The sequence below is a fragment of the Notolepis coatsorum genome (genome assembly GCF_963971535.1).
Source record: "Notolepis coatsorum genome assembly, chromosome: 7".
Taxonomy (NCBI): Eukaryota; Metazoa; Chordata; class Actinopteri; order Aulopiformes; family Paralepididae; genus Notolepis; species Notolepis coatsorum.
In genome coordinates, this window is record NC_140171.1 from 20,000,234 (window position 1) to 20,023,850 (window position 23,617).

At 45.0% G+C, this 23,617-nt stretch overlaps 1 protein-coding gene across 2 annotated transcripts in view; it reads left to right on the plus strand.

Annotated features, from left to right (window-relative positions):
• The first annotated feature begins 879 nt into the window (after nucleotides 1-879).
• The window catches only part of ugt8 (UDP glycosyltransferase 8), a 41,864-nt gene continuing 19,126 nt past the window's right edge, over nucleotides 880-23,617 (plus strand). The window contains exons 1-3 of one of the 2 annotated variants that reach the window (XM_084317996.1): nucleotides 880-1,014; nucleotides 9,645-10,477; nucleotides 21,468-21,610. In XM_084317996.1, the coding sequence (XP_084174122.1) occupies nucleotides 9,647-10,477; nucleotides 21,468-21,610 (974 nt within the window). In that variant the 5' untranslated portion in view covers nucleotides 880-1,014; nucleotides 9,645-9,646. Of the gene's footprint in view, nucleotides 1,015-3,961; nucleotides 4,061-9,644; nucleotides 10,478-21,467; nucleotides 21,611-23,617 lie in introns of those variants that run through there. The other variant, XM_084317995.1, reaches the window with a different exon arrangement.

The following is a 23,617-nucleotide window of genomic DNA, read 5'->3' on the forward strand; positions in this document are numbered from 1 at the left end:
GATTCCAGCAGCAATAGACAGACAATAGATCGAATACACACACACACACACACACACACACACACACACACACACACACACACACACACACACACACACACACACACACGCACGCACGCACGCACGCACGCACGCACACACACACACACACACACACACACACACACACACACGTCACACACACACACACACACACACACACACAGAGAGAGAGAGAGCGGGGGAATGAGTGTATGTGTGAGGCTGAGAGAGAGAGAGAGAGAGAGAGAGAGAGAGAGAGAGAGAGAGAGAGAGAGAGAGAGAGAGAGAGAGAGAGAGAGAGAGAGAGAGGGATAGTGGATGGGGTGAGGTGAGGTGAGGGAGGGGGGGCAGGCAAATTCCTTGAGACAATGGGCTTTACAATCCAGTATTTGTACATAGGCAGCCCAGGCCTATAGGGCCAAACAAACCTGTCAATGACGATTCTATAGTTTATTTTTTGGTACAGCCATCAAAATGATTAGTAATAACAATTAGTCATTACAAAAATTAAGCCTGTTCATCTATTTGATTCAACGACTTTGTGCTTGGTGTAGGCCTATTAATTTAAAACCTACAGGATTGGGCGTCACAATAAGAGATGTAAACTGTGTACATTTGGGAGAGAGTTGTGTCAATGTGTGTAGGAAGGAATACCTGTGTCAGGTAAGTAACGTACTATGTTGGGTCTCTATCCTTCTGCACAGACACTCCCTCTCCTCTGCACCTCCGCCGGCAGCCCCCTGCTAGTCCCGCCCCTGAGCAAGACGCTTGGAGTCTGATGGTCTCTCCACTCGTCTTTGACCAACGGGGGTCCAACTTGCTCGCTGCTACAAGTTGGCTTTTCTTTTTTCGTTCTTTTTTTTTTTTTTTTTTTAACAAGTCTTCTGCACTTTTCGGGATTTATTATTTCCACCCGTCCCGCCTATATACCGTTTTATTGGGGCGAGTCCGCGGACTACTAGTTTTTTTCATCCCCGGTCAAAATCCAACAAGGTAAGCCGATCAAGCGCAGGTAGCGCGCTATGGACGAGTTGCGCTCACAACAGGTGCGCTCTATAGTGGCGCCTTTAGAATAGCCTACCTACTACTACTGTTGGTAATGTACATGTCTTGTCTAAAGTGTATCCTACTCATTCATACATTTTAGTTGCCTGTTGTTGAACTTGGGGCTAATTGAGTCATACTGTAGATCAACAATAAAGACGGGCTCGATTGTGAGACAGTGGAAACCTTCGCACCTGCGACACAGTTTGAAGGCTAAAGCCAGGGGTTCGGGTGGGCTTTTGTCCCTCTGATGAGCGCACCTTGTTGTATTGTCCTCTTCACTCCTCTATTCCACAGTACTGCTTATACAACTGCGCGATTTGGTCACCTGATGTTTGGGAAGATCTCTTATCCGTGACATAATGACAGATGAGACGGCGTTATGATATACATTCATACTATATAGCCTATATATCCGTAGACCCGACCTGATGAATTGAAAATGGGGGACCCTGATGTAAACAAGACGAAAGTCTTTCTCTGGTCTGCATCCCCTTAACAATTGTGTGTATTGAGCCGTACTGTATTGTACCCATTCTGCAATCTGTTAATACAATGTTCAATCAATCAGACCGTATAGGATTCTTGCAATACAGTCAATTACCGCGGGTTCACCTTTTGCTAGTTGATTACAATCAACCTGTTGTTTGCGACCAAGACGTCTTTGATAGAAAATTATGAATGGCCTTGTTGTTCGCCTTATGTAGCTGGTATATTTATATATTTTGGCATGACAAGGGTCACCTGGAAATGTAGTCATGGCACAGATTACGTAGCTCCATTATTTGAGGAAGACCCCTACTGTATGCAGTCTAGACGTATTATAAACATTTCCCTTGACAAAATGATCGAGTGAATATTATTGCAACCATATAGCTAAGGTATTGTAATGGCAAGGCCAACAAAGTAATTTTTTAAGTACAAATGCCGAACATTTGTTTTCTGGCGTCTGGTATTTGCCCAAAACCTCATACTATGCAGTTGAGCATTGTATACTGTGGTTATTGTTCATACGGTACCAGCTATCCCGTACAAGACGCCTGCTGCATATTGATCGATTTTGATTTTGTATATACTTATATAGGGCCCACTTCCCTTTGTCTCGGTTGAGTTGAGAGCCACCTGTCCATGCATTCATAATTGATGATGTAGATTGACTGTAAGGCCATTACTCAACTATTGCTCAGTCAGCCCTAAATGCTACAAGGCCTATAAGCCTAAAGCCACTGCTGCTGCCATTCATACCAGTCATTGTCCCAACAGGGATCCCCAGATATCACGACCACTCTGAACCAATAAGGGCCTTGAAAGTTCAATTGCCTGCTCATTTTTAGAATCGGTTCTCCTAATGCAACCCTCCTGCGAGTCGGACCGTCAGAGACGCCTGCCTCGACCCAGAGCTTCCCTTTGGATAGTGCTTTCTGACGAGCCGCTTCGCCTCGCTATATAACCTGAGAGGAGCTGAAGCACCGGCAACAACAGAGAAAATATCCTGTCTGACTTGTTTTTGGGAGAGAATTCGGCACAACACAAGGCGGTCAATGTAGACAATGAGAGGTTGAAATTGAATGAAAGTTGGGGAGATGATACTAATGATTGGGTGGGGGGGGGGGGGGAGGTTGGCAAAATTAAAGGAGGAGAGCGGATTATGGGTTGAATTACCTCACCAGCACCTGTATTATCAGTGTGGTTGAGTGGCTTTCTCAGGCTTGAGGCCTATGTGTGTGTGTGTGTGTGTAGCCAGACAGTAACTGTCTATTGCCTAGATAGTAGATACTCATAGCACTGAAGGGGCCCGTGGATAGCTGTAGGCATCGGGCACGCACTGCAACCTAGTGTCAAAACAAACCTTATTTGTATTAAGCAAATGTATTCACACTTATCCTACTTAGTCAAGGTAACGGGTGAAGAGGGAACAGACCAGCAGAACCATCTGTGCCACATAATTCACAAGTCTCTTCCAGACGAGGTCTACCCCACGTCCCTCAGTAGACATGCTCTCATCATCTGCGCCGCAAACCAGTTGAGGCTGCCACCCTCACCGCCGCGGCTTGAGCGGTCCGTTATTCATTCACATTCAGTCAGTTAGCTTGACGCTTTTATCCAAAGCCGCACTTGCGAATTGTGAACAAGTCAGCAGGAGGGGTACACCTCTGGCGGCTAAGGGGTATTGTTCGTTAAACGGTGTCAAACGTGAGTGCTACACTCTTGAGTGCATAGTAGTATAGACTTATTAGCACGGTAGGCAGTAGTGTAGGGATAGTAACATATTACTTATAGTATATAGTCATAGTCTTAGACATAGTAGTAAAGTACACGGTAGTAAAAAAAATATATATCTTTTTTATTTCAGATATTGATTGATTGATTCTAGTGGGCCTGCCTTTCATCCACAATGACTCCCACAATAGGGCTGTCATCAATTAAAAGCATTATTTGTCGGCTACTATTCATTCTACTCTTTGGACTAATCAACAAGCCTATGATTTCATTTAGGCTAATCGACAAATCGCTATAACGCAGTCATACAGAAGGGTGTCTTTTGAATCTGGTTCTTACTAGAGATGTGCTGATGCTTTTTTCAGGACATAATAACCTTCAAGGAAATGTTGACTTAAGACCAAAGTGATGGGACTAAATGGACCCTGGAGTCTCTGGACCGCAGTGTCACAGCTGACGAGCAGTTTAGGAGTGTGAGATCAAGAGAGAGAGGGAGAGAGAGAGAGAGAGGGCGTAACAGGTTTTTCTGTAAACCGCCGATTGAAGCGATGCGAGATAAGAGTGAGAGGAGGAGAGTCCATGTTGCTATTATAAACATCCTCTCGGGTGTTTTTCTCAGGGGAAAGTCGAGTGGCTTTTTCCCCTGCACTGTTTTCCCCAAAACGTAAAGAAATCTCTCAAGGAGAGGAATAACAATGGGCTTCACTTATCTGCGAGATGGATCAGGCTATAAGAGTGGTGTGGTAACACAGACGGAGTATGTTTAGAATATGTGGTATGTACACACAGCACGTTATTCAATATTTCTAGATGATTATCACTGTAGATGGCATCGCATTTTTACCTCCATTGAAGCACGCCGATGGCGGACAGTCGACTCTACGAGACTTGAGTTCGATTGGTCCTTGGCAGCCAGGTTGGATGTGAAATCACCTTTCACAATTCTTTTTTTGATAATCGATTAATCTGTCGATTATTACTTAACAGGCTTTTCTATACATCAAATTACTTCAACAACAGGCCATGGCGGGGCATCGTAACCTATACATAGACCCAGCTGATATATTTAGTTGCCTATTAGTTGATTTAGTTGTCTGCAGCCCTACCCTTCACATCGCATTTCGGAGGGAAGAGTTAAAAATGTAGCTTGGCCGAATGGCGGTAGCTACAGTACAGTCCCCTACCTGCTGGTGGCCGTTAGGCAAACTGGCAAACCTGTGGGAACCACGTTGCCGCCACGTTGCTGAGCTGACATGACATCAGTGCTTAGACGTCTCTCTTCTCAGTAGGGTACACTGAGCTAATGACCCCCCCCCCCCATTGTGGAGACAGCACAGCTCTGCTCCAGTCTCATTGCAAAACACAGAGAATGTTAGCCCAGATGATTAGGTAAAGACAATTGCAGCATAATTGCCATCATATGCCTGCATTGATGAAGTCCAATTGTCACGTGGAAGCTTTGAGTGATTTCGGTTGGACTCTTTCATTTTTTTCCAATTCGGTTTAATAATCCACAATGACAAAGGATGTAATACGCGCCAGAGAATCTGATCACGGAGAGTTTAGGCACTCTAGATGTGATACTACTACGTAGTACCTCTTTTGTTAGGTGCAAAGGGGTTGGAGCCTACAAATAATTGTTCTCTTTAGTCTTGGTTTCTGTTATGACCTTTGTATTTTTGTTGTAAGCGTCACCTTACCTTCCCTTGATTCATTGTGAGATAAACGGAGGCTGTGACCACAGCTCTCTGTCGTCACCTGCTCTCTGAACAATAAATAGGCTTAACCTATATGTTTTAACTTTAAGATGTTCATTTGAATCATTTCCTAGCGTCCAATTACATGGCATGAGCACGTTATTTATTTAATAAGGATGTGTTTTTTTTTTTTTTTTAACCTTTATTTACCCAGGGTAGGTTCGCTGAGCACAGATGCTCTTTTTCAGGAACGCCCTGCTTCACATTCACACAGTTCCATTCACACCTGGGAGCTGCCCGGTACAACCACAGTTGACACCATTGGCCACTGAGCAACTCCAATGGAGCAGTTGGGGGTTAAATGCCTTGCTCAAGGACACTTCAGCGGTTGGTGTTCCTGCCGGTCCCGGGGATCGAACCGGCAACCTTCTGGTCACAAACCTGCTTCTCTAACCTTTAGGCCACCGCTGCCCCACAATCTTAGTGGCACTTTTAACAAATCCACCCTCCTCTAGGAAAACATGATGTAGGCTACTGTATGTATCGGAGGCAGTAGGTGTGATATTAATTTCAACAGCCTTCCTCTGGAAAAAGCCTGACCTCTGGAAAAGCAGCCTTTGACCCCTAAGCCTGCCCTCTGAGAAAGCAGCCTTTGACCCCTAAGCCTGCCCTCTGAAAAAGCAGCCTTCGACCCCTAAACCTGCCATTTGAAAGAGCAGCGTTCAACTTCTAAGCCTAGCCTGCCCTCTGAAAAAGCAGCCTTCGACCCCTAAACCTGCCCTCTGAAAAAGCAGCCTTCGACTCCTAAACCTGCCCTCTGAAAAAGCAACCTTCGACCGCTAAACCTGCCCTCTGAAAAAGCAGCCTTTGACTCCTAAACCTGCCCTCTGAAAAAGCAACCTTCGACCGCTAAACCTGCCCTCTGAAAAAGCAACCTTCGACCGCTAAACCTGCCCTCGGAAAAAGCAGCGTTCAACCTCTATATCTGCCCTCTGAAAAAGCAGCCTTCAACCCCTAAACCTGCCCTCTGAAAAAGCAGCGTTCACATACTTTTTAGACGTCTTTTTTTCCACTTTGTCTCTTCACCCAAATCACTCCCATTGCTTGTCCTCTTAGTTCTCTTTGGCCAGATCGCTTCCTTCGCCCTCCCAGTGAGCTGGGTAACCAGATGCCGCGGTCCGTAACTTAAGTCGTCATGACGCATCCCGGCCCTCGGGTAGACAGTGGCTGGTCTCCATGGTTACAGTCAACAGTCTGGACAGAGCAGTGGTTGTAACGATATCCTCAGAACAATGCTAAACAAAATGGCTGCCACCACCGTGACTTCCAGCTCCCCGCCAGGCCCCCAGCTGTCTATTGAGCGAAACTCCATATAGCAAGCAAACAGATGGCAGATACGCATATATATAGTCTAGTTCAGATGCTATCAAGAGATGTCAACAGAAGTCGCATGGGCCAAGCCATTTGATATAGATTCTGTAGTCACGGTAATGCCATTAAGAGATGATGGTCCTCTTGAGATAGGCTTGCATTCTCATTGCAACAGAAGTTTATTGGGGATGAACTTGGAGGGAAATGTGAAGTAGTAGTAAAAGTTCAATGGGTTCTGGGTTCAGCTTTAGACCTATGAATATAGTCTGGTCGCACTAGTTATGAATATAGTCTGGTCGCACTAGTTATGAATATAGCTGTCTGGTCACACTATTTATGAATATAGCTGTCTGGTCACACTATTTATGAATATAGCTGTCTGGTCGCACTAGTTATGAATATAGCTGTCTGGTCGCACTAGTTATAAATATCTGTCTGATCTAACTAGTTTGCACTGTAAAACAGTGTGTTCTAATACACTGTAATAAAGAGTGTGTTGTATTAAGCCTCAATCGCTGCCATGGTAGCCTAGTCGATGCCCCATAGCTCTCATTTATCGGCTGCATTGAAACTTTGCGTGAGGGGAAACATTAAACTTTGGTTATTCACTGATAAATACTACTGAAACCTCAAAGCCCCAAAACTGGGACTGCTCGATTTATTAATATATATTTTTTAAAACCACCAAATACGTACACCAAAAGTGCCTGTTTGTGCCAGTTAAACAAAAAACTTGCTTGAAATCTCTCTCTGAAAACCTGTGAGGTGTGAGTTTGTTGCTGGAAGCTGTGGAGCATGGATAGTAACAGCGAAAAGTTAGCTTAGCGTTGTCCCAAAAGATAAAAACAGTGGTTTGTGTTTGTGCATTTCAAAAATTGTGTTAACAACATGTTGCCCACTTTGCGTAGCATAATTATGCTATTGATACGGACATGCCGTTCCATGAGTGGAGAGATCTGCTGCAGACAGTGGAGGTAATGTACAATACGCATCAAGCATTGGTTATATTGCTGTGCATTGTTATGTCCGCGGAGCGAGACATAATAAAATCGGTAGCAACCGTGTGTTTCCACATAATATCTTGTGAAAATAACTACCAACAAGTAATGGCTAGTAACGACAGGGAAACACTAGGTAACACTGACTGAAAAAAACTACCAACAAGTAACGGCTAGTAACGACAGGGAAACACTATAGGTAACACTGACTGAAAAAAACTACCAACAAGTAACGGCTAGTAATGACAAGGAACCACTAGATAACACTGACTGACAGTACAAAAAGGGGTGATGACTGACTGAAGACAACTGGTGACACACCGGGAGGTCGAACTGCATGTGGAAGACATGCAAGGACATCTGTGCCAGAAAGACACAGGGAGAGAGACACTAGGGAGACGGGGTTCGTTGAGGAGCTGGATGTATGTTCAGTTGCTATTGCATGCACTCATCTGTGTTTCACTACACACATGAGTGCATGCTTACCAACTGTTAGTCTGCAACACTACTATCACCGACATCTAAGAAGGGAGATCCCCCCTTGAATGGCCCTTCTAAGGTTTCTCCCCTCCACACTGCCTTTGGAGCATTTTTCCCTATTGTTAGGTTTTAGTGCGTTTTTCCTTACCTTCGCGTGGGGTATGTCTGGGAGTGCTTGCATTCTTTCATTTATTTGCATTTATTTTAAATTTGTTGGACCTTATGGTGTTCTTGTTCTGTTCTTGACTTATTGTTATGTTTCTTCTTGACTTGTTTAAAGAAGACGTGTACGGCCCATGGGGACATTAACGTGTGTTGTCGGGCCTTACAAATACATTTGATTTGGTTTATGTACACAGTCGTGACAGGGAGAGCACCGGTTAGTCATTATAGATTAGGCAAAGTTGGCCACCTCCTGGGTTCCTCTAAATAGATGACTAGTGTTGATGATTAACAACGAAAGAGACATAGGGGGAAGAGGGAGAGAGAGAGAGAGTTTGAAGAGTGGGCATATAGGGTACTAGCTATGAAATAATTGTGTTATAATGGCTCTTTGTTTGTTTTTTTGCATAGAGAGAGCGGCAGAAGGGTCACAATGACGCTTGTTGCTGCCCACGCCATGTCAGTGACGACTGTGCACAAGGATGGGTGGGAGGTGGGGCGAGGGAGGGCGAAGTGAGGAAGGGGGCAAAGGTGACTTTGGAGAAGGTCTGTCCAACGCACTTTGTGAACCACAACCCTGTGGATGTTCTAGTGACGCACAGGGTTTATGGCGGAGGGGAATGTGCTAATGGGGTTCCTCGACAGCTCGACGGTACCAGATCTTCTTGACATTAGAATTGTTAGTATCTAGAATCTCCCCCGTCATATGGTGGCAGAGGAGAGTTGGGCCAGCAAGTAAAGAATGTCAAATATCGAATAAAGGAAGGACGGAAAGAATGCAACTCGAGCCTCTCCCACTGTGACCCAGCTCCTTCTCGCACCTCCGGTAGGCCCCGCTGCACTCATTGTAGTGGACTGAGCCTTCTTATCTCGTTTTATTGGAGGATTTGTTTGCCTATGTCTGTGAGGCGCCTCCCTGAAGATTCCCAGGTATTTAGTTTGGAACCAAGTGAGTAAACGGAAAGCAATCGGCTCAATAATGCACCCAGCCCGCCTCGGCTTTCTATTGTATTGTGTTCGTAATCTTGTTAAATCATTCTTGTATAAATATACATATGATGAGAGCGAGGATATGGTTCTACTATATTTACCTGTGGAACAACTGTGGTTAAGCTGCACTGGCTACAGTGGTGGTTTTTAGATGGAGAGCACCTGATGGATCAGCAGTGTCACTAACTCATTCCGTTACTGATACAATAGAATGCAATATTTTGCCTGCCGATGTTAAATCAATACACTGATGCCAAGTATCAATACAAAATAAAAAACCCATTTTACTGCAATAAAGATGATTGGAATGAGGTGAACAGTGAAGTATCCTGTTCGATAAAAGAGATGATGCTGTATTTCTATTGCTAGAAATGTTATTGCTTTCTATGTTAACAGTTTTTCGTTGGGGACATGCTCTGCAGTTGAAATAAGGTAAAAAAAACCCGCAATATATCGTGATATTACCATACTGTGACTCTAGTATCATGATATTATAGTATCGCAGGCCACCAGTCAGTCACGGTTAGCCGCTCTGCGGCTCGCAGACGCTTTGCTTCCCATCAGTGACACCTCGGTGCTCTCGTCACGTCCGCAGTATCATTGACGCGCTGCGTCTCGTCTCAGTGTCGCGCTAACGTGGTCTGTGTTTCTGTCCCTCCAGCCATGCATCTACCCCCCTTGCTGCTCCCGCTGCTCGGCCTCCTCTCCTGGGGCCCCGGCACGTTGCAGGCCGCCAAGGTGATCGTGGTGCCGCCCATCATGTTCGAGTCCCACCTGTACATCTTCAAGACGCTGGCCACGGCGCTGCACGCAGAGGGCCACGAGACCCACTTCCTGGTCTCGGAGGGGCGCGAGGTGCCCCCCTCGCCCCACTACCACTTCCAGCGCTACCCGGGCATCTTCAACAGCACCACGGCGGACGACTTCCTCCAGTCCAAGGTCAGCAACATCTTCTCGGGCCGCCTGACGTTCCTGGAGCTCTTTGACATCCTCGACCACTACTCGCAGAACTGCGACGCCGTGGTGGGCAGCGTGGAGGTCATGACCCGGCTGAAGGAGGCCAAGTTCGACCTCCTGCTGGTGGACCCCAACGAGATGTGCGGCTTCGTGATCGCCCACATCCTGGGCGTGCAGTACGCCGTGTTCAGCACGGGCCTGTGGTACCCGGCCGAGGTGGGCGCCCCGGCGCCACTCTCCTACGTGCCGGAGTTCAACTCCCTGTTGACGGACCGCATGACGCTCTCCCAGAGGATTACCAACACGGCGGTGTACCTGGTGCAGCGCTTCGGCGTCCATTACATAGCGCTGCCGAAGTACGACCGCATCATGAGGAAGTACGGCGTGAAGCCCCAGGTGGCCATGGCCGACCTGGTGCAGGGCAGCCGCCTGTGGATGCTGTGCACTGACATGGCCCTGGAGTTCCCCCGGCCCACCCTGCCTCATGTGGTCTACATAGGGGGCATTCTCACCAAGCCCCCCAACCCCTTGCCACAGGTCAGTGCTCAGGAGACTGTGCGTGTATGTTAGCCTTTTGTGTGTCCGATCTTGTGTATAAGTATTTACATTTACATTTAGTCATTTAGCTGATTTAGCTTTTATCCAACGCAACTTACAGGTTCTGTACAACAGGTCAGCAGGAAGGGTCCAACTTGGGTGCACTGCTAGTAGTATAGACATATTGGCATAGTGGATAGTAATATAGGCAAGGAATGTCTTATATGTCATCAAAACACACATGTAAAAGATCATCAAAATTAAGAAACGGTCACAGACTGAAACGGGGAGATTTATAATCATGTTTTTAAACTGTCCATAGATTTGTGGGGTATTGATTTTCTTTTAGCAAGAGTTGACGATCATTCCAAGAAGCCAGGGCATTAAAGGGGAACTATCTTATAAATGGCCTTTTTCAGTGTTTAGCATTGTTTCCTAGCTATGTGGACTTATATTAATATGATCTATGTATCTAATTCTCATATTGGTGCATTCTTCCAATTCTCCTCTCACAATATTCACCCTCACTGAACTGAGTCATCTGAAAATGTGATGTCAGAGAGACTCCACTGCATGATAATGTGGCAGATGCCACCAGGCCACACAGTGGTTTAGGAGCCCAGCCTCAAAACGGCTCGAGATCTTGAGGTAGAAAAATGCTGTTTTTGAGGACTTGATTAGAAATACAAAACAATGAATTAAAAAAATATATAATTACAGAGGTGTTCCATAAACTCACAGGAATTGTGTAAAAGTGCCCAAATAGTGAAAGAAATAGTAAAATAGTTCCCTTTAAAACAAAAGGCTGACTTTCCAAGCTCACTCTGCACTCTGTGGACCTTAACTCATTGGGGGCCAACAGCGCCCTCTGCTGTTGGCCCTTCAGCACCAGTGCTTTATCCAATGTAGGATAGGACTTACTTGCGAGTGCTTAAAATATATCAAATATAATAGCAATAGATCTAAATAACACGTTCATCGTCAGTGGGTTGCTTCCAGTCAACATGCATGAAACAGAATTTTTTTTCATACATACATTTCCGTTTTATACCGTGATGAATATGAATATATTTCTAGAGCGTTCTGTCTCATCTCAATAAACTCCAGCAAATCGAGCTTCAATGTATTTCGTTAGAAATCGTGCCATTTGTCGCTTGATTTATGAATCTTTTTCAAATAAATGCTAGATTATCGATATTATGTGTCATCATGCACGAACAGAAGCGGGGTCTGAAAAATCGCTTCTCCGTACTTTGGTCGGCACGAACCTCACACACACGGTGCGTGCGCTCCGATGGCGGTGGAAGAAACATCGGATTAACTCAAGATTCGTAACATAAAGTCCTTACCTCACATCTGATGTAGTGCAAAAAGATTAATCCAATTCCTGATCGCCATTCCAAATATTGATCACGTTTATTGATCCAACGTTATATGTCCAAAAGACATGCTGCTCCGAGTGTCGCCAGTCCATCTGTTATAACGATACTGCATGCCCGAGAAGTAAAACCTCGACCGGACTTCTTAGATTGATGCACAGCCCCAGCCAGAGGGATTCCAATGATGTGCAATACCATCCGGGAGACATTAGGCAGCGGTATTTGCCCTTTGCGAGCTCAGACCCATTCCCAATGATAACGTCAGGTTGGATGGATGAAAAATGTATGGATATAGCAAATAAAATAAATATCGATTAAAACCTGAGATATCTTGGGTCTTGGCGCTCAGAGCATGGCGAGTTAACCCGAGAAATCTCGGGGTTGGCCTCCAAAGGGTGAACACTCCAACTTTTTGGGAAATTTGCTTATTTGCAAACTTATTTGCTTGTGTAACTCTACCCTGGAGTTACACAAGCAGATACATACCCTTTTCTTCTCTGTGCATGGCTTAGGGAACAGCCGCACCAGTGATTTCATCACCTCAAAAGCCCCGTTTTCAAAAAGCAACAGGGCTTTTGAGGTGATGAAATCACTGCGCCCAGGCAGCAGTGGTTCGGCAAAAGAAATTCCGAGTATATATCTGCTTAGAAAATGAAAATGTCTAATTCTTTTTTTCATTTCTCTATGTGGTAAATACACAGGTCACAACATGTTTACAGGAACGTTTTGGAGTTGTATTTGGAGTGTATTTCTGTTTCTGACTGTTGGGAACTAGGCTACACTGGCACACCTACTTCCAGTGAATGACGCTAAGCTAGGCTAACGGTGTGGCTGTTCCCTAAGGCTAATGCATGCACAGAGAAGAGAAGGGTATCTGCTTGTCTAACACCAGGGTAGATGGCAAATGAGCAAATTTCCCCAAAAGTTGGCGTGTTCCTTTAAGCATCAGTCAGTCATTTGAGCAGGTCAGACAGGGTCCATAGTTCCAATCTAGCAACATTGTGATACAAGGTGGTCATGTCGCAGCAATGGCCTTAAAGATAAACAGGTATTATTTCGCCTCTCTTGTCGGAGATGACAAACCACTTTATCATCTGATAACAATGGTGAGTATCATATCACCAGTAATACATCCGAGTGCAGAACGATGGAGGTCTTTCAGAGTGGAAAGAGCCGTTTTTGATGATGTGTCCTTAGTTGACCTCAGGCTTAAAGGCAGCTTCCAACACGTTACACTATACGGGTATTGTTTTCAGATCAAGTCCGTAACTATGCTAGATGAAACCTAACAAAGAGGGAAGACCGATCCGCTAGATCCACACTTGTCCACACACTGTATGTCCTTGCAGCACGTCAGTAGGGCAGTAAGTACTTAACGAGCACAGAAAGAATAAGTGTGTTGGTACCTTTTTTAATACAGGCTTTTACTTAGGAGGAAGTAAATCCCAGACACAGTCCTCACTATGATGGACAACAACCAAGCTTGGCTGTCATTATGCAAATGTTTGGCTTTGTATGTGGGAAGGGAAGCCTTATTGATTTCAGGAAAAGCCTATCTTTTTGTTTTTAGAGTCACTGTCAACTGTCCCCCATTGACAAATGTCAATAAATTATTCAAAAGCTCACATGAATGAATTCATTCCAGGGCACGCTGGTGGTTAGCCCCTCTCACCCTGTTGGGGAGAATAGGGTTTTTCATGGAGGGAATCAAACCACCGCTTGTCTCATTCACACAATGTACTCTCTGCAGTAAACATGTCTGCTGCAGCTCATTGTCAGTCCACATACATGTTGACGGACTCATTCAATCACTTCCTTCTCTTTCTCCATCTCTTCTCTCCCCCCTTCCCCTCCTCTCCTCTCCTCTCCTCTCCTCTCCTCTCCTCTCCTCTCCTCTCCTCTCCTCTCCTCTCCTCTCCTCTCCTCTCCTCTCCTCTCCCCTCTCCTCCTCTCCTCTCCTCTCCTCTCCTCTCCTCTCCTCTCCTCTCCTCTCTCCTCTCCCCTCTCCTCTCCTCTCCTCTCCTCTCATCTTCTCTTCTCTCTCTCCCCCCTTCTCCTCCTCTCCTCTCCTCGCTCCACTTCGTCTGCCTTCTTTATACTTTTATTTGTGTATTTTACACAGTTCTCCATCTTCTCTGGCTGGTTCACTGGTGTCTCTCTACCCTCACTCTGTGTCTGTTGTTGTCTCCACTACAAAGCAGGCCTTTATGGATGGTGCTGGTCTTTGCCTTGCCCTGTTCGGGTTGGGATCGAAGGGAGGCACAGATATATTGAGGGGGGGGGGGGGGGGGGGGGGGTTAAGTCCGTTCGGACGGACAGAGACGAGAGCGCAGGCCGGCGGTATCTGCTGCGGGGGGTTGTCGGAATGCCACTCCAGCCAATGGGGAGCATTGTGCGGCGTATGGGGCGGCGGGGGTCATAATGGAAGTGGAGGGAGAAGGGATGCCATTGTTCTGAGTTCAGCTCTCTAGGGACACTGAGGCTGCTTCATGGGGACACTGAGGCTGCGTTGTAGGGACAGTAGGGACACAGGGCCCCCAGTGTGTGTCCCTGAGACTGCCCCTTGCCAAGCCCAGGCCCGAGCCGCCGCAGCTGGACCATTCTCTGCCCTCCCCCTCCCTGTCCTCCTCCTCCTCCATCACTTCAGTGCAGCCCATCCTTGGCCTCGTCCCCTTCCGTCCGTCCTACGCAAAATGAGATTTGGAGACTTGCGCCCATTCTGCACCACAGGGTCCCGTCTGTGTCATAACCCGCTGGAAGTGTCCTCTCGGCTTCCCCCGAGTGAAGAAGCCTCTCGCCGATGGGCTCGAAGGCACGCCCGGGCCGACATACTCCACATTCCTCCCCGAGAGGAGGAGGCCTCACTTTCCACGGTGACGTGTGACGTGAGCCTATTAGGGATGGGTACCTTTCACATTTGAACCGATACCGGTACCGGTACCTGTGAATCGATACCGGTACCCAACGGTACCTTTTTTCTGTACTTTAGTCTCAAGAAATTTAATTTACCTACCTCAGTCGTAAAAAAAAAATCCAAACTTCAAATAACTACAATTTCGACAGTTTTTGGCTTGCCATTGCTCCGACTGCTTTGTTGTTGAATCAAGTCAAATCCTAGGTAAGCATATATTGTGCGTGTGAACGTTGACATGAAAAGAAAAAAGTAAAAAAAAAGAAAAAAGTAAAAAAAAAAATTAATAAAAAATATTTTATTTTATTTTTATTTTATTTTTTTTCCGGTTTCTCACTTGATTCGATACTCGGTAGTACCGACGTGTTTCGGTTCGGTACCTCAAACGTACCGAATTCGGTACCCATCCCTAGAGCCTATATACCTTCTTTATCAGTTCAACTTCAGTGTCGCTGAGGCAAAGTTACATGCTGCTGCAGAATACACAAAGGCATAATGATACATAAAGGTGAGAAACGCAATACAAACACGGACGGTGTGACGATAACGTCTGAAGCAAATGAAAATGAATGGAAAAAACGAAAGACATCGTGAACAATTAGCAGTGGATTAGCTACGCAGGATCATTAGTGTAAAGTGCTGACAGTTGGTTTGCATGTTTGAGCTAATGTCCTCCTCCCTGTCTGTTTGCTTTAGCGTCACATGAACCACACCGGTAGCCTGGCAACCACTGTTGAATTGAGAGAGTAAAAATGGTTTCGGTTTCTAGCCCTGCTGGATGAGATGTCTCCACTTTGAGGGTTGTTTCATAATGAATTATATCCTCGGGGGGGAACATGGGTCAAATGTGTGTGCTTTAATAATATTGTAAAACATTATATCTGAACCTTATATGAACCTTATATGTGATTTGAATGGTTTCCTGAACTGGCATATTGAGAGCAATTTCACTGCTGATACATGAAACCATTCATTTGGTGGCACACGCCCCACGCATGCATGTGTATTTCTCATGCGCGCCGGTTAGCTTTCATCCGGCGCTACTGTACAAAGGTGTAGCGCTTTGAAGGCGTTCATTGTGGATGTATGTCGATGTGTAAACTCTCATGTTTGAAGGCATTAGGCATACGGTTCACTTGAGGACACACTGGGTCTCATTCACCAATGGACTTACGACAAAAAGGGGTTTCTCTCTTAGGGCCATTTGAGACCTTTTCGGGCATGACATGAATATAGACAATATATTATAATATAATATTAATTATATATGTTTTATTGGGACGGTTGGTGAATCCCAAAATCGGCCCGAAAAGGTCTCAAATGGCCCTAAGAGAAAGCCCTTTTTTGTCATAAGTCCTTGGTGAATGAGACCCACTGCTTTCTTTGTTGCACATAATCTCACACATTATCCCACGGCTCTCCACTGTTATCCAGAGTTAATGAGTTTGAAATTATGTTTTATTGCTTTACCAGCAATAAAATTACCAGTGATATCATCTGTTATCATCAGTGATAGCAAAAGTCATACCTCTGTTCAAAACTGGAGATAAACACAACTTCACAAATTATAGGCCTGTTTCTCTACTTCCTCAGTTTTCAAAAATATTAGAAAAACTCTTCAACAACAGATTAGATAAATTCATTGATAAACATAATTTACTCACCGATAGCCAGTATGGATTCAGATCAAACCGGTCAACATCACTAGCATTAATAGAACTCATTGAAAAAAATCACAAATTCCATAGATAAAAAAAAACATGTAGCTGGAGTATTCATTGATCTGAAAAAAGCATTTGATACTATCAATCATGGTATATTAATCAGGAAATTGGAACGATATGGGATCAGGGGGGTAGTATTGGATTGGGTGAGAAGCTATCTAAATAAAAGGCAACAATTTGTGATGATGAAAGATTATAAATCTGAATGTTTGGACATTGCTTGTGGTGTCTCTCTGCGCCGCCCCCTGTCTCCCTGTCTCCGGCTGTCTCGGAGTGATGACCGGAGTGTTGAACGTCCCGTGATCAAGACCGGGAGGACGCGACCCTCTTTGCGCCGCCCCTGTGCCTCAAATAGATCCGCTATCAGCTCTATCTTTAATCTTTCAAAATGTTCAGTTGCTATCGCTATCAGCTCCATCTTAAATTTTTCAAAATGTTCAGTTGCTATCGCATGCACTCATCTGTGTTTCACTACACACATGAGTGCATGCTTACCAACTGTTCGCCTGTTTTTACTGCAACACTACTATCACCGACATCTAAGAAGGGAGATCCCCCCTTGAATGGCCCTTCTAAGGTTTCTCTCTTCCACATTGCCTGTGGTGCATTTTTTCCTATTGCAAGGTTTTAGTGAGTTTTTCCTTACCTTCACGTGGGGTATGTCTGGGAGTGTTGCATTTATTTATTTTGCATTTATTTAAAATGTTTTGGACCTTATGGTGTTCTTGTTTTCTTCTTGACTTGTTTAAAGAAGACGTGTAGGCTACGGCCCATGGGGACATTAACGTGTGTTGTCGGGCCTTACAAATACATTTGATTTGATTTGTGTCCCCCAGGGGTCAGTGTTGGGTCCAAAATGTTTCATCTTGTACATAAGCGATATTATGTAAAGTATCTAATATATTTAAACCCAGGGTCTGTGCCTGGACTGGATTGGCTAACTTGTAGGCTGACCCAGGGTCTGTGCCTGGACTGGATTGGCTAACTTGTAGGCTGACCCAGGGTCTGTGCCTGGACTGGATTGGCTAACTTGTAGGCTGACCCAGGGTCTGTGCCTGGACTGGATTGGCTAACTTGTAGGCTGACCCAGGGTCTGTGCCTGGACTGGATTGGCTAACTTGTAGGCTGACCCAGGGTCTGTGCCTGGACTGGATTGGCTAACTTGTAGGCTGACCCAGGGTCTGTGCCTGAGGGCATCCTCTGCTCCATGTCAGAGAGGGAGGCAGGAAGCATTTCCATTCGATTTAGTCCCCAAACACTCCACCAGCGCAATCTGTACATGTGTCGTACCCCCATCTCCCATTGGGCGACCTAGTCTCCAATATAATGGCCTAAGGCTTAGGCAGAAACAGGAACTTTTAGTGCTTGGAAAAGTACTTGCAATGTCTGTGGGAACCCATGATGTGTCCCATGATTCATGACGTTGACGTCAAACAATAGCTACGATAACGCTGACAAACAGTAACTACTATAGATATATTGCCCTGTTGAGAATAGTCCAAAGGTTCAAACAAACATGCATCAAACACGCAACATACATGCCAAAGACATGTGTGCTCAACACAGTCTCATTCACAGTTGAAAGGCGCTCGATTGCATATATTTAAATGCATTATGTGTAAATTATGAATACAATCTTTTATTAATTTATGCAAATATTTATTTAAAGTCTCATTGTGGTTGCCCTCATTTACAATGATGTTGAGATCATTCAAAGACAAAGTCAAAATAAGATGGAGATAATTGGTAATGACATACTAATAATATATATATACTGTATATCTTTTTTAATGTATGCTCTCTCTGTGCCTGTACGTCACAGCCTGCTAAACACCTCTGTCTCTGTATGTCACAGCCTGCTAAACACCTCTGTCTCTACACCTGTACGTCACAGCCTGCTAAACACCTTCGTCTCTACACCTGTACGTCACAGCCTGCTAAACACCTCTGTCTCTACACCTGTACGTCACAGCCTGCTAAACACCTCTGTCTCTACACCTGTACGTCACAGCCTGCTAAACACCTCTGTCTCTACACCTGTACGTCACAGCCTGCTAAACACCTCCGTCTCTACACCTGTACGTCACAGCCTGCTAAACACCTCTGTCTCTACACCTGTACGTCACAGCCTGCTAAACACCTCCGTCTCTACACCTGTACGTCACAGCCTGCTAAACACCTCTGTCTCTACGCCTGTACGTCACAGCCTGCTAAACACCTCCGTCTCTACACCTGTACGTCACAGCCTGCTAAACACCTCCGTCTCTACACCTGTACGTCACAGCCTGCTAAACACCTCTGTCTCTACGCCTGTACGTCACAGCCTGCTAAACACCTCCGTCTCTACGCCTGTACATCACAGCCTGCTAAACACCTCCGTCTCTACGCCTGTACGTCACAGCCTGCTAAACACCTCCGTCTCTACGCCTGTACGTCACAGCCTGCTAAACACCTCCGTCTCTACGCCTGTACATCACAACTTGCATCTTTTGCAGGTCGGGGACCCATGACAATTTAGGAGTCCGTTAGATCCTTTTGGATAGCCAAAGTGTCCCCATACCTTTTGACTTCAGATGTTTTTTCTGAGGAAACAAATGGACCTACGTGATCCTCCTCAACCGCTGCCATCTTCAGAGCCGCAGCCGCTAACGTAACGTTAATCAGAGTTGTTTGCGTGCTGCGTCCTCGTACCAAGCAGCATGCAAACAACAGCTGACTTTTTTTCATTAGTAGGCTGACGTTAGTCGCGTAACATTGCATTATATCGGTGGAGAAATCTTCAAATAAATCTTGCGATCTAAATTATTATATATTTTTTGGTGATTATTTATAAAAGAAACAAATAACATGGGGGGGGGGGGGGGACAATAATATGAGTAAAGGTAGCACCAGTTAGTTTATTTCCTGTTTGGGCAGGGATGATAATAACACTAGAATGCCTTTCATACAGGAGTTTCAGCCAAATGTGCTTCACAGCAGTGATGTGGACACAAAATAGACATAGGCATACATTTAACATAAAATTGGCATAATTGTAGACAGGCATAGCATGAGCAGAACGTTGATATCAAAACCAACTGTGATATTTGATGGTGGAACGTTGTCCAACTCTCTCCGAGTTATTGTTCAAATGGTCAAACTGACAAGAGGAAAGGGAGACAAAATGTCTATCTGAACGTGCTTTTGGTCTGCAGATAACCTTCTAAAAGCATCTGTTTTAAATATAACAATGGATATCACTTTTGTAAAAGCTCTACAGTGCTGCTGTATGTTATCACATCCACCATTAGCAACCATTAGTGTTTAACACATCCTGCGCCATTCACGTTGTATGACGTGTTTCAAGTTCATGCAAATTCTGCCAATCCACGGCGTACAACGTTATTGAGATCATATTTAATTTTTTCGCCATGTTATTCATAATTCCCTCATGGAGCCTGGTATGATGCAGTGGGAGCATGCACAACTCTGCAACGCTTCAATACTGCCACCTGGTGGATGATCGGCGAGTTGCCAAACCGGAAGTGGATCTCTTGTGACCCAAACAAACGGCATTTGATAATCTATATATGCGTTTATGCCTATATCTCACGTTCTAGGAATTACTGCAGAAAACGATAAAAACATATTTATATTCTAGATGGTATTTTCGTATGAATATATGAATGAAAAAGTAAAACGTTCCTACATCCTGAACGATAGATAATCGATGTTGAATGGGCCATAGTAATGTCAATTTAGCAATACAATTTAAAAAGTTATAGCCCTGCAAAGAAGGTAAACATATCCAAAGGCTTAGACTGGTGGCAGTGATCAAACATTGATGGATATAAGCGTGGCAAGGTGTTAATCATAACCACAAAAGTGTTTTTATTACGATGTAATAATCAGGTAAACAATCTAGGATGAGTGACGGCATTACTCTTAATCACAGCTATAAACATTTAGGGCTATAAAACGCCACCAACTGCCAGGTAATATTCCTTGGGAATGTGTATCAGTAGGGTTGGGTCCTGTTCACATTTAAACCGCTAGCTTTGTTCTGTACTTTTTTACTATTTATGTAATAACAACAAATTAATTTCTTCTCAATTTGGACTTACTTCTCAACATTGTTATTTATTTAGAAAATGTTGTTATTTATTTGAATTATTTTCTGTTCAATGGCCCACACTTTTTTCAGTCAAGCCCCCCTTGGGTAATAGGAAACATTAAGTGGTAAACTAGGAGGGATTCTATCAATATTTATTTAAATCCACTACATAAGAAGGGCGAATGACTGTATGTAACGCAAGTAACAATAACCTAACCTAACCTGTTAAACCTAATCTGTTGGATCAGATTTATTTTTTAACCCACTCTCAAGGTACCAGAATTTGGCACCGATTGCTCTAAGGTGAATAGATACTCTGTAGTAGCGAGGTAATGCGACGGTACCCTTAAAGGTACAGAGTTCGTTAATCAACCCTCATTATCAGTAATTTATCATTCATTGTGGAAGCACAAGCAATATCTTTTTCCTTCCAGGCTGGGGGTTCCTTAAAACTGCCTGTGGCCATAATGGTTCTTTGTTTCTTCTCAACCGCTTGGCAACATGACCGAAGCCACCTGTAATTAAAAAACAACAAAACAACTCATAGTTCTGTGAGGGGAAATATAATACATTTAAGAGGGGGACTAATATGAATGCTTGTGGGAAACGTAGGCCATATATTGAATACATTTTCCGTATTACAAGGGCAGTGTGCAGGAATCTCCTCTCTTGATATGAAGCTCCTCTCTTGACACACCTGCAAAAGAAATATTGGACGTGCAAGTTCTAGAAAGAAACATAGCCCTGAAAATGTTTTAATATCAAAATGTTTTAATATCATTATTCAGAACACACTCCACAGGTAATACCATTACCTACTAGAAGTATCTTTTAGTTTTAAACACTCTCTTTCTGTGTATGTTTGTGTGTGTGTGTCTTCCAGGAGTTCGAGGCGTGGGTGAACGACACAGCAGAGCATGGATTCGTGGTGGTGTCGTTCGGGGCCGGGGTCAAGTTCCTGTCCCACGACATGGCTCACAAGCTGGCCGGAGCGCTGGCCAGGCTCCCCCAGCGTGTGGTGTGGAGGTACGCTATCACTTACACCGCACACAGCCCTGCAGGCTTTCATGAAAGATAATGTTCCCCTTTGCAAGGTTTTGGTCTTCTGTTTTTGTGAATCATGGCGACGCTCGGATCGGCTTCAAACAAACCAAACCAAAGTACTTTAGTTGTTGAACGAAGTGTCTCGGCGGGCCATCATTAGAGGAGTCACGTTATGAAATACCCAACTGGGGTTTGTAGGTGAGAGATGACATCATTAATGTGTGAGTCAGCCTGCATCACACACACGCCAGCCGCCCTGCCGTCTGAAGGACATTTGAGTTGTTTAGGAAAGAGTCACTGTGTCCATAACAATAATAATCATCAGTGCTAGTAATGTTCTGTCAGTGTAGAGTGATACTATATTAGAAGTCAGAGTCGCAACGAGGGGGTGGTTCAGAGGGGGAGCTGGGGCCCCCTCGTCCGGGAGGCAAAATAAGTGTGCAGTAATTTCCTGCAACTTAAAAACATAATTTCAATATTCAAAAAAATCTAACACAAGGGTAAGTTCCAAATAAATTATTTATTTAAGTACAGTGTATAAGGTTGCAAAATAGTTCAACATTGAACACGAAAACACACGCACGCACGCACGCACGCACGCACGCACGCACGCACGCACACACACACACACACACACACACACACACACACACACACACACACACACACACACACACACACGGACTGAGGACAGAGCAATCACGTATTATTAGACAATGATGCATCTGTTTCTAAGCTGCCCCCAAGCTTTCACTGCAAAAAAACAACAGAAATGTAAAATAATTATAATATGGCGCATTGTCATAGCGACGCCGGCGCCCCTATACCATTGTTTGTTTAGGGAAAGCCTTGGTAGTCAGACTCACTGGTGTAAAATCAGCTGCCCTGATATGAATATGTAAGCGGGTCAAAATCACCTATATACCTGAAACCCACGCAGTAAACCTGGGTTTTCAACGATGGCTCCTTGGCCTTGTCCCCCTGACTGGGATCCCACCTCAAAGGAATCTACCGATCCTATCTACAGGTTTATTGACATTGGCTTAAAAACACGGGAGGCCTCGTGTTAACGGCAGCGTTCCTTGACCAATGACCCCACAAGGGCACAATGTGCAACAGCCCCTTCCATTGATACTGTGGGTCGGCGCCTGCGTGAGCGTGTCACACATGCGCGTTCAGGAGATGATCAGAGGTCGTCTGGGTTCATAGCTGTCTCCTGACATCACAGTAAGCCTTATTGTTCTAGTGTCCGGTGCCAGTGATCTCCGAGCAACGCTAACCTTGACTGCATTGTACCTCTAATTAGACCCGACTTACTGTATGTCAGGATTAGGCCCTTTTGTCTTTATTTTTTAAAGAAAATCTTTTTACTTCATCCTTAACACTAGCTGTCAAAGGGATACGTTCTATCTGCCTCTCTCTCTCTCTCTCTCTCTCTCTCTCTCTCTCTCTCTCTCTCTCTCTCTCTCTCTCTCTCTCTCTCTCTCTCTCTCTCGTGCATGTGTACACACACACACACACACACACACACGCATGCACGCGCACGCACGCACGCACGCACGCACGCACGCACGCACGCACGCACGCACGCACGCACGCACGCACGCACACACACACACACACACACACACACACACACACACACACACACACACACACACACACACACACACACACACACACACACACACACACACACACACACACACACACACACACACACACACACACACACACACACACACACACACACACACACACACACACACACACACACACACCTCAGTATGTGTTGTTGGGTGTTACTGTGAGATAGACTGTTCCGGCTGTGTCATTACTTTGGCCCTCAGGCAGATCTAATGTGTCTCTAACAGGGGAACAGAAGCTCTGCTGCACGCACACGTGTGTGTGGTCACATGCATGTGTGTATCTCTGTGTGTGTGTGTGTGTGTGTGTGTGTGTGTGTGTGTGTGTGTGTGTGTGTGTGTG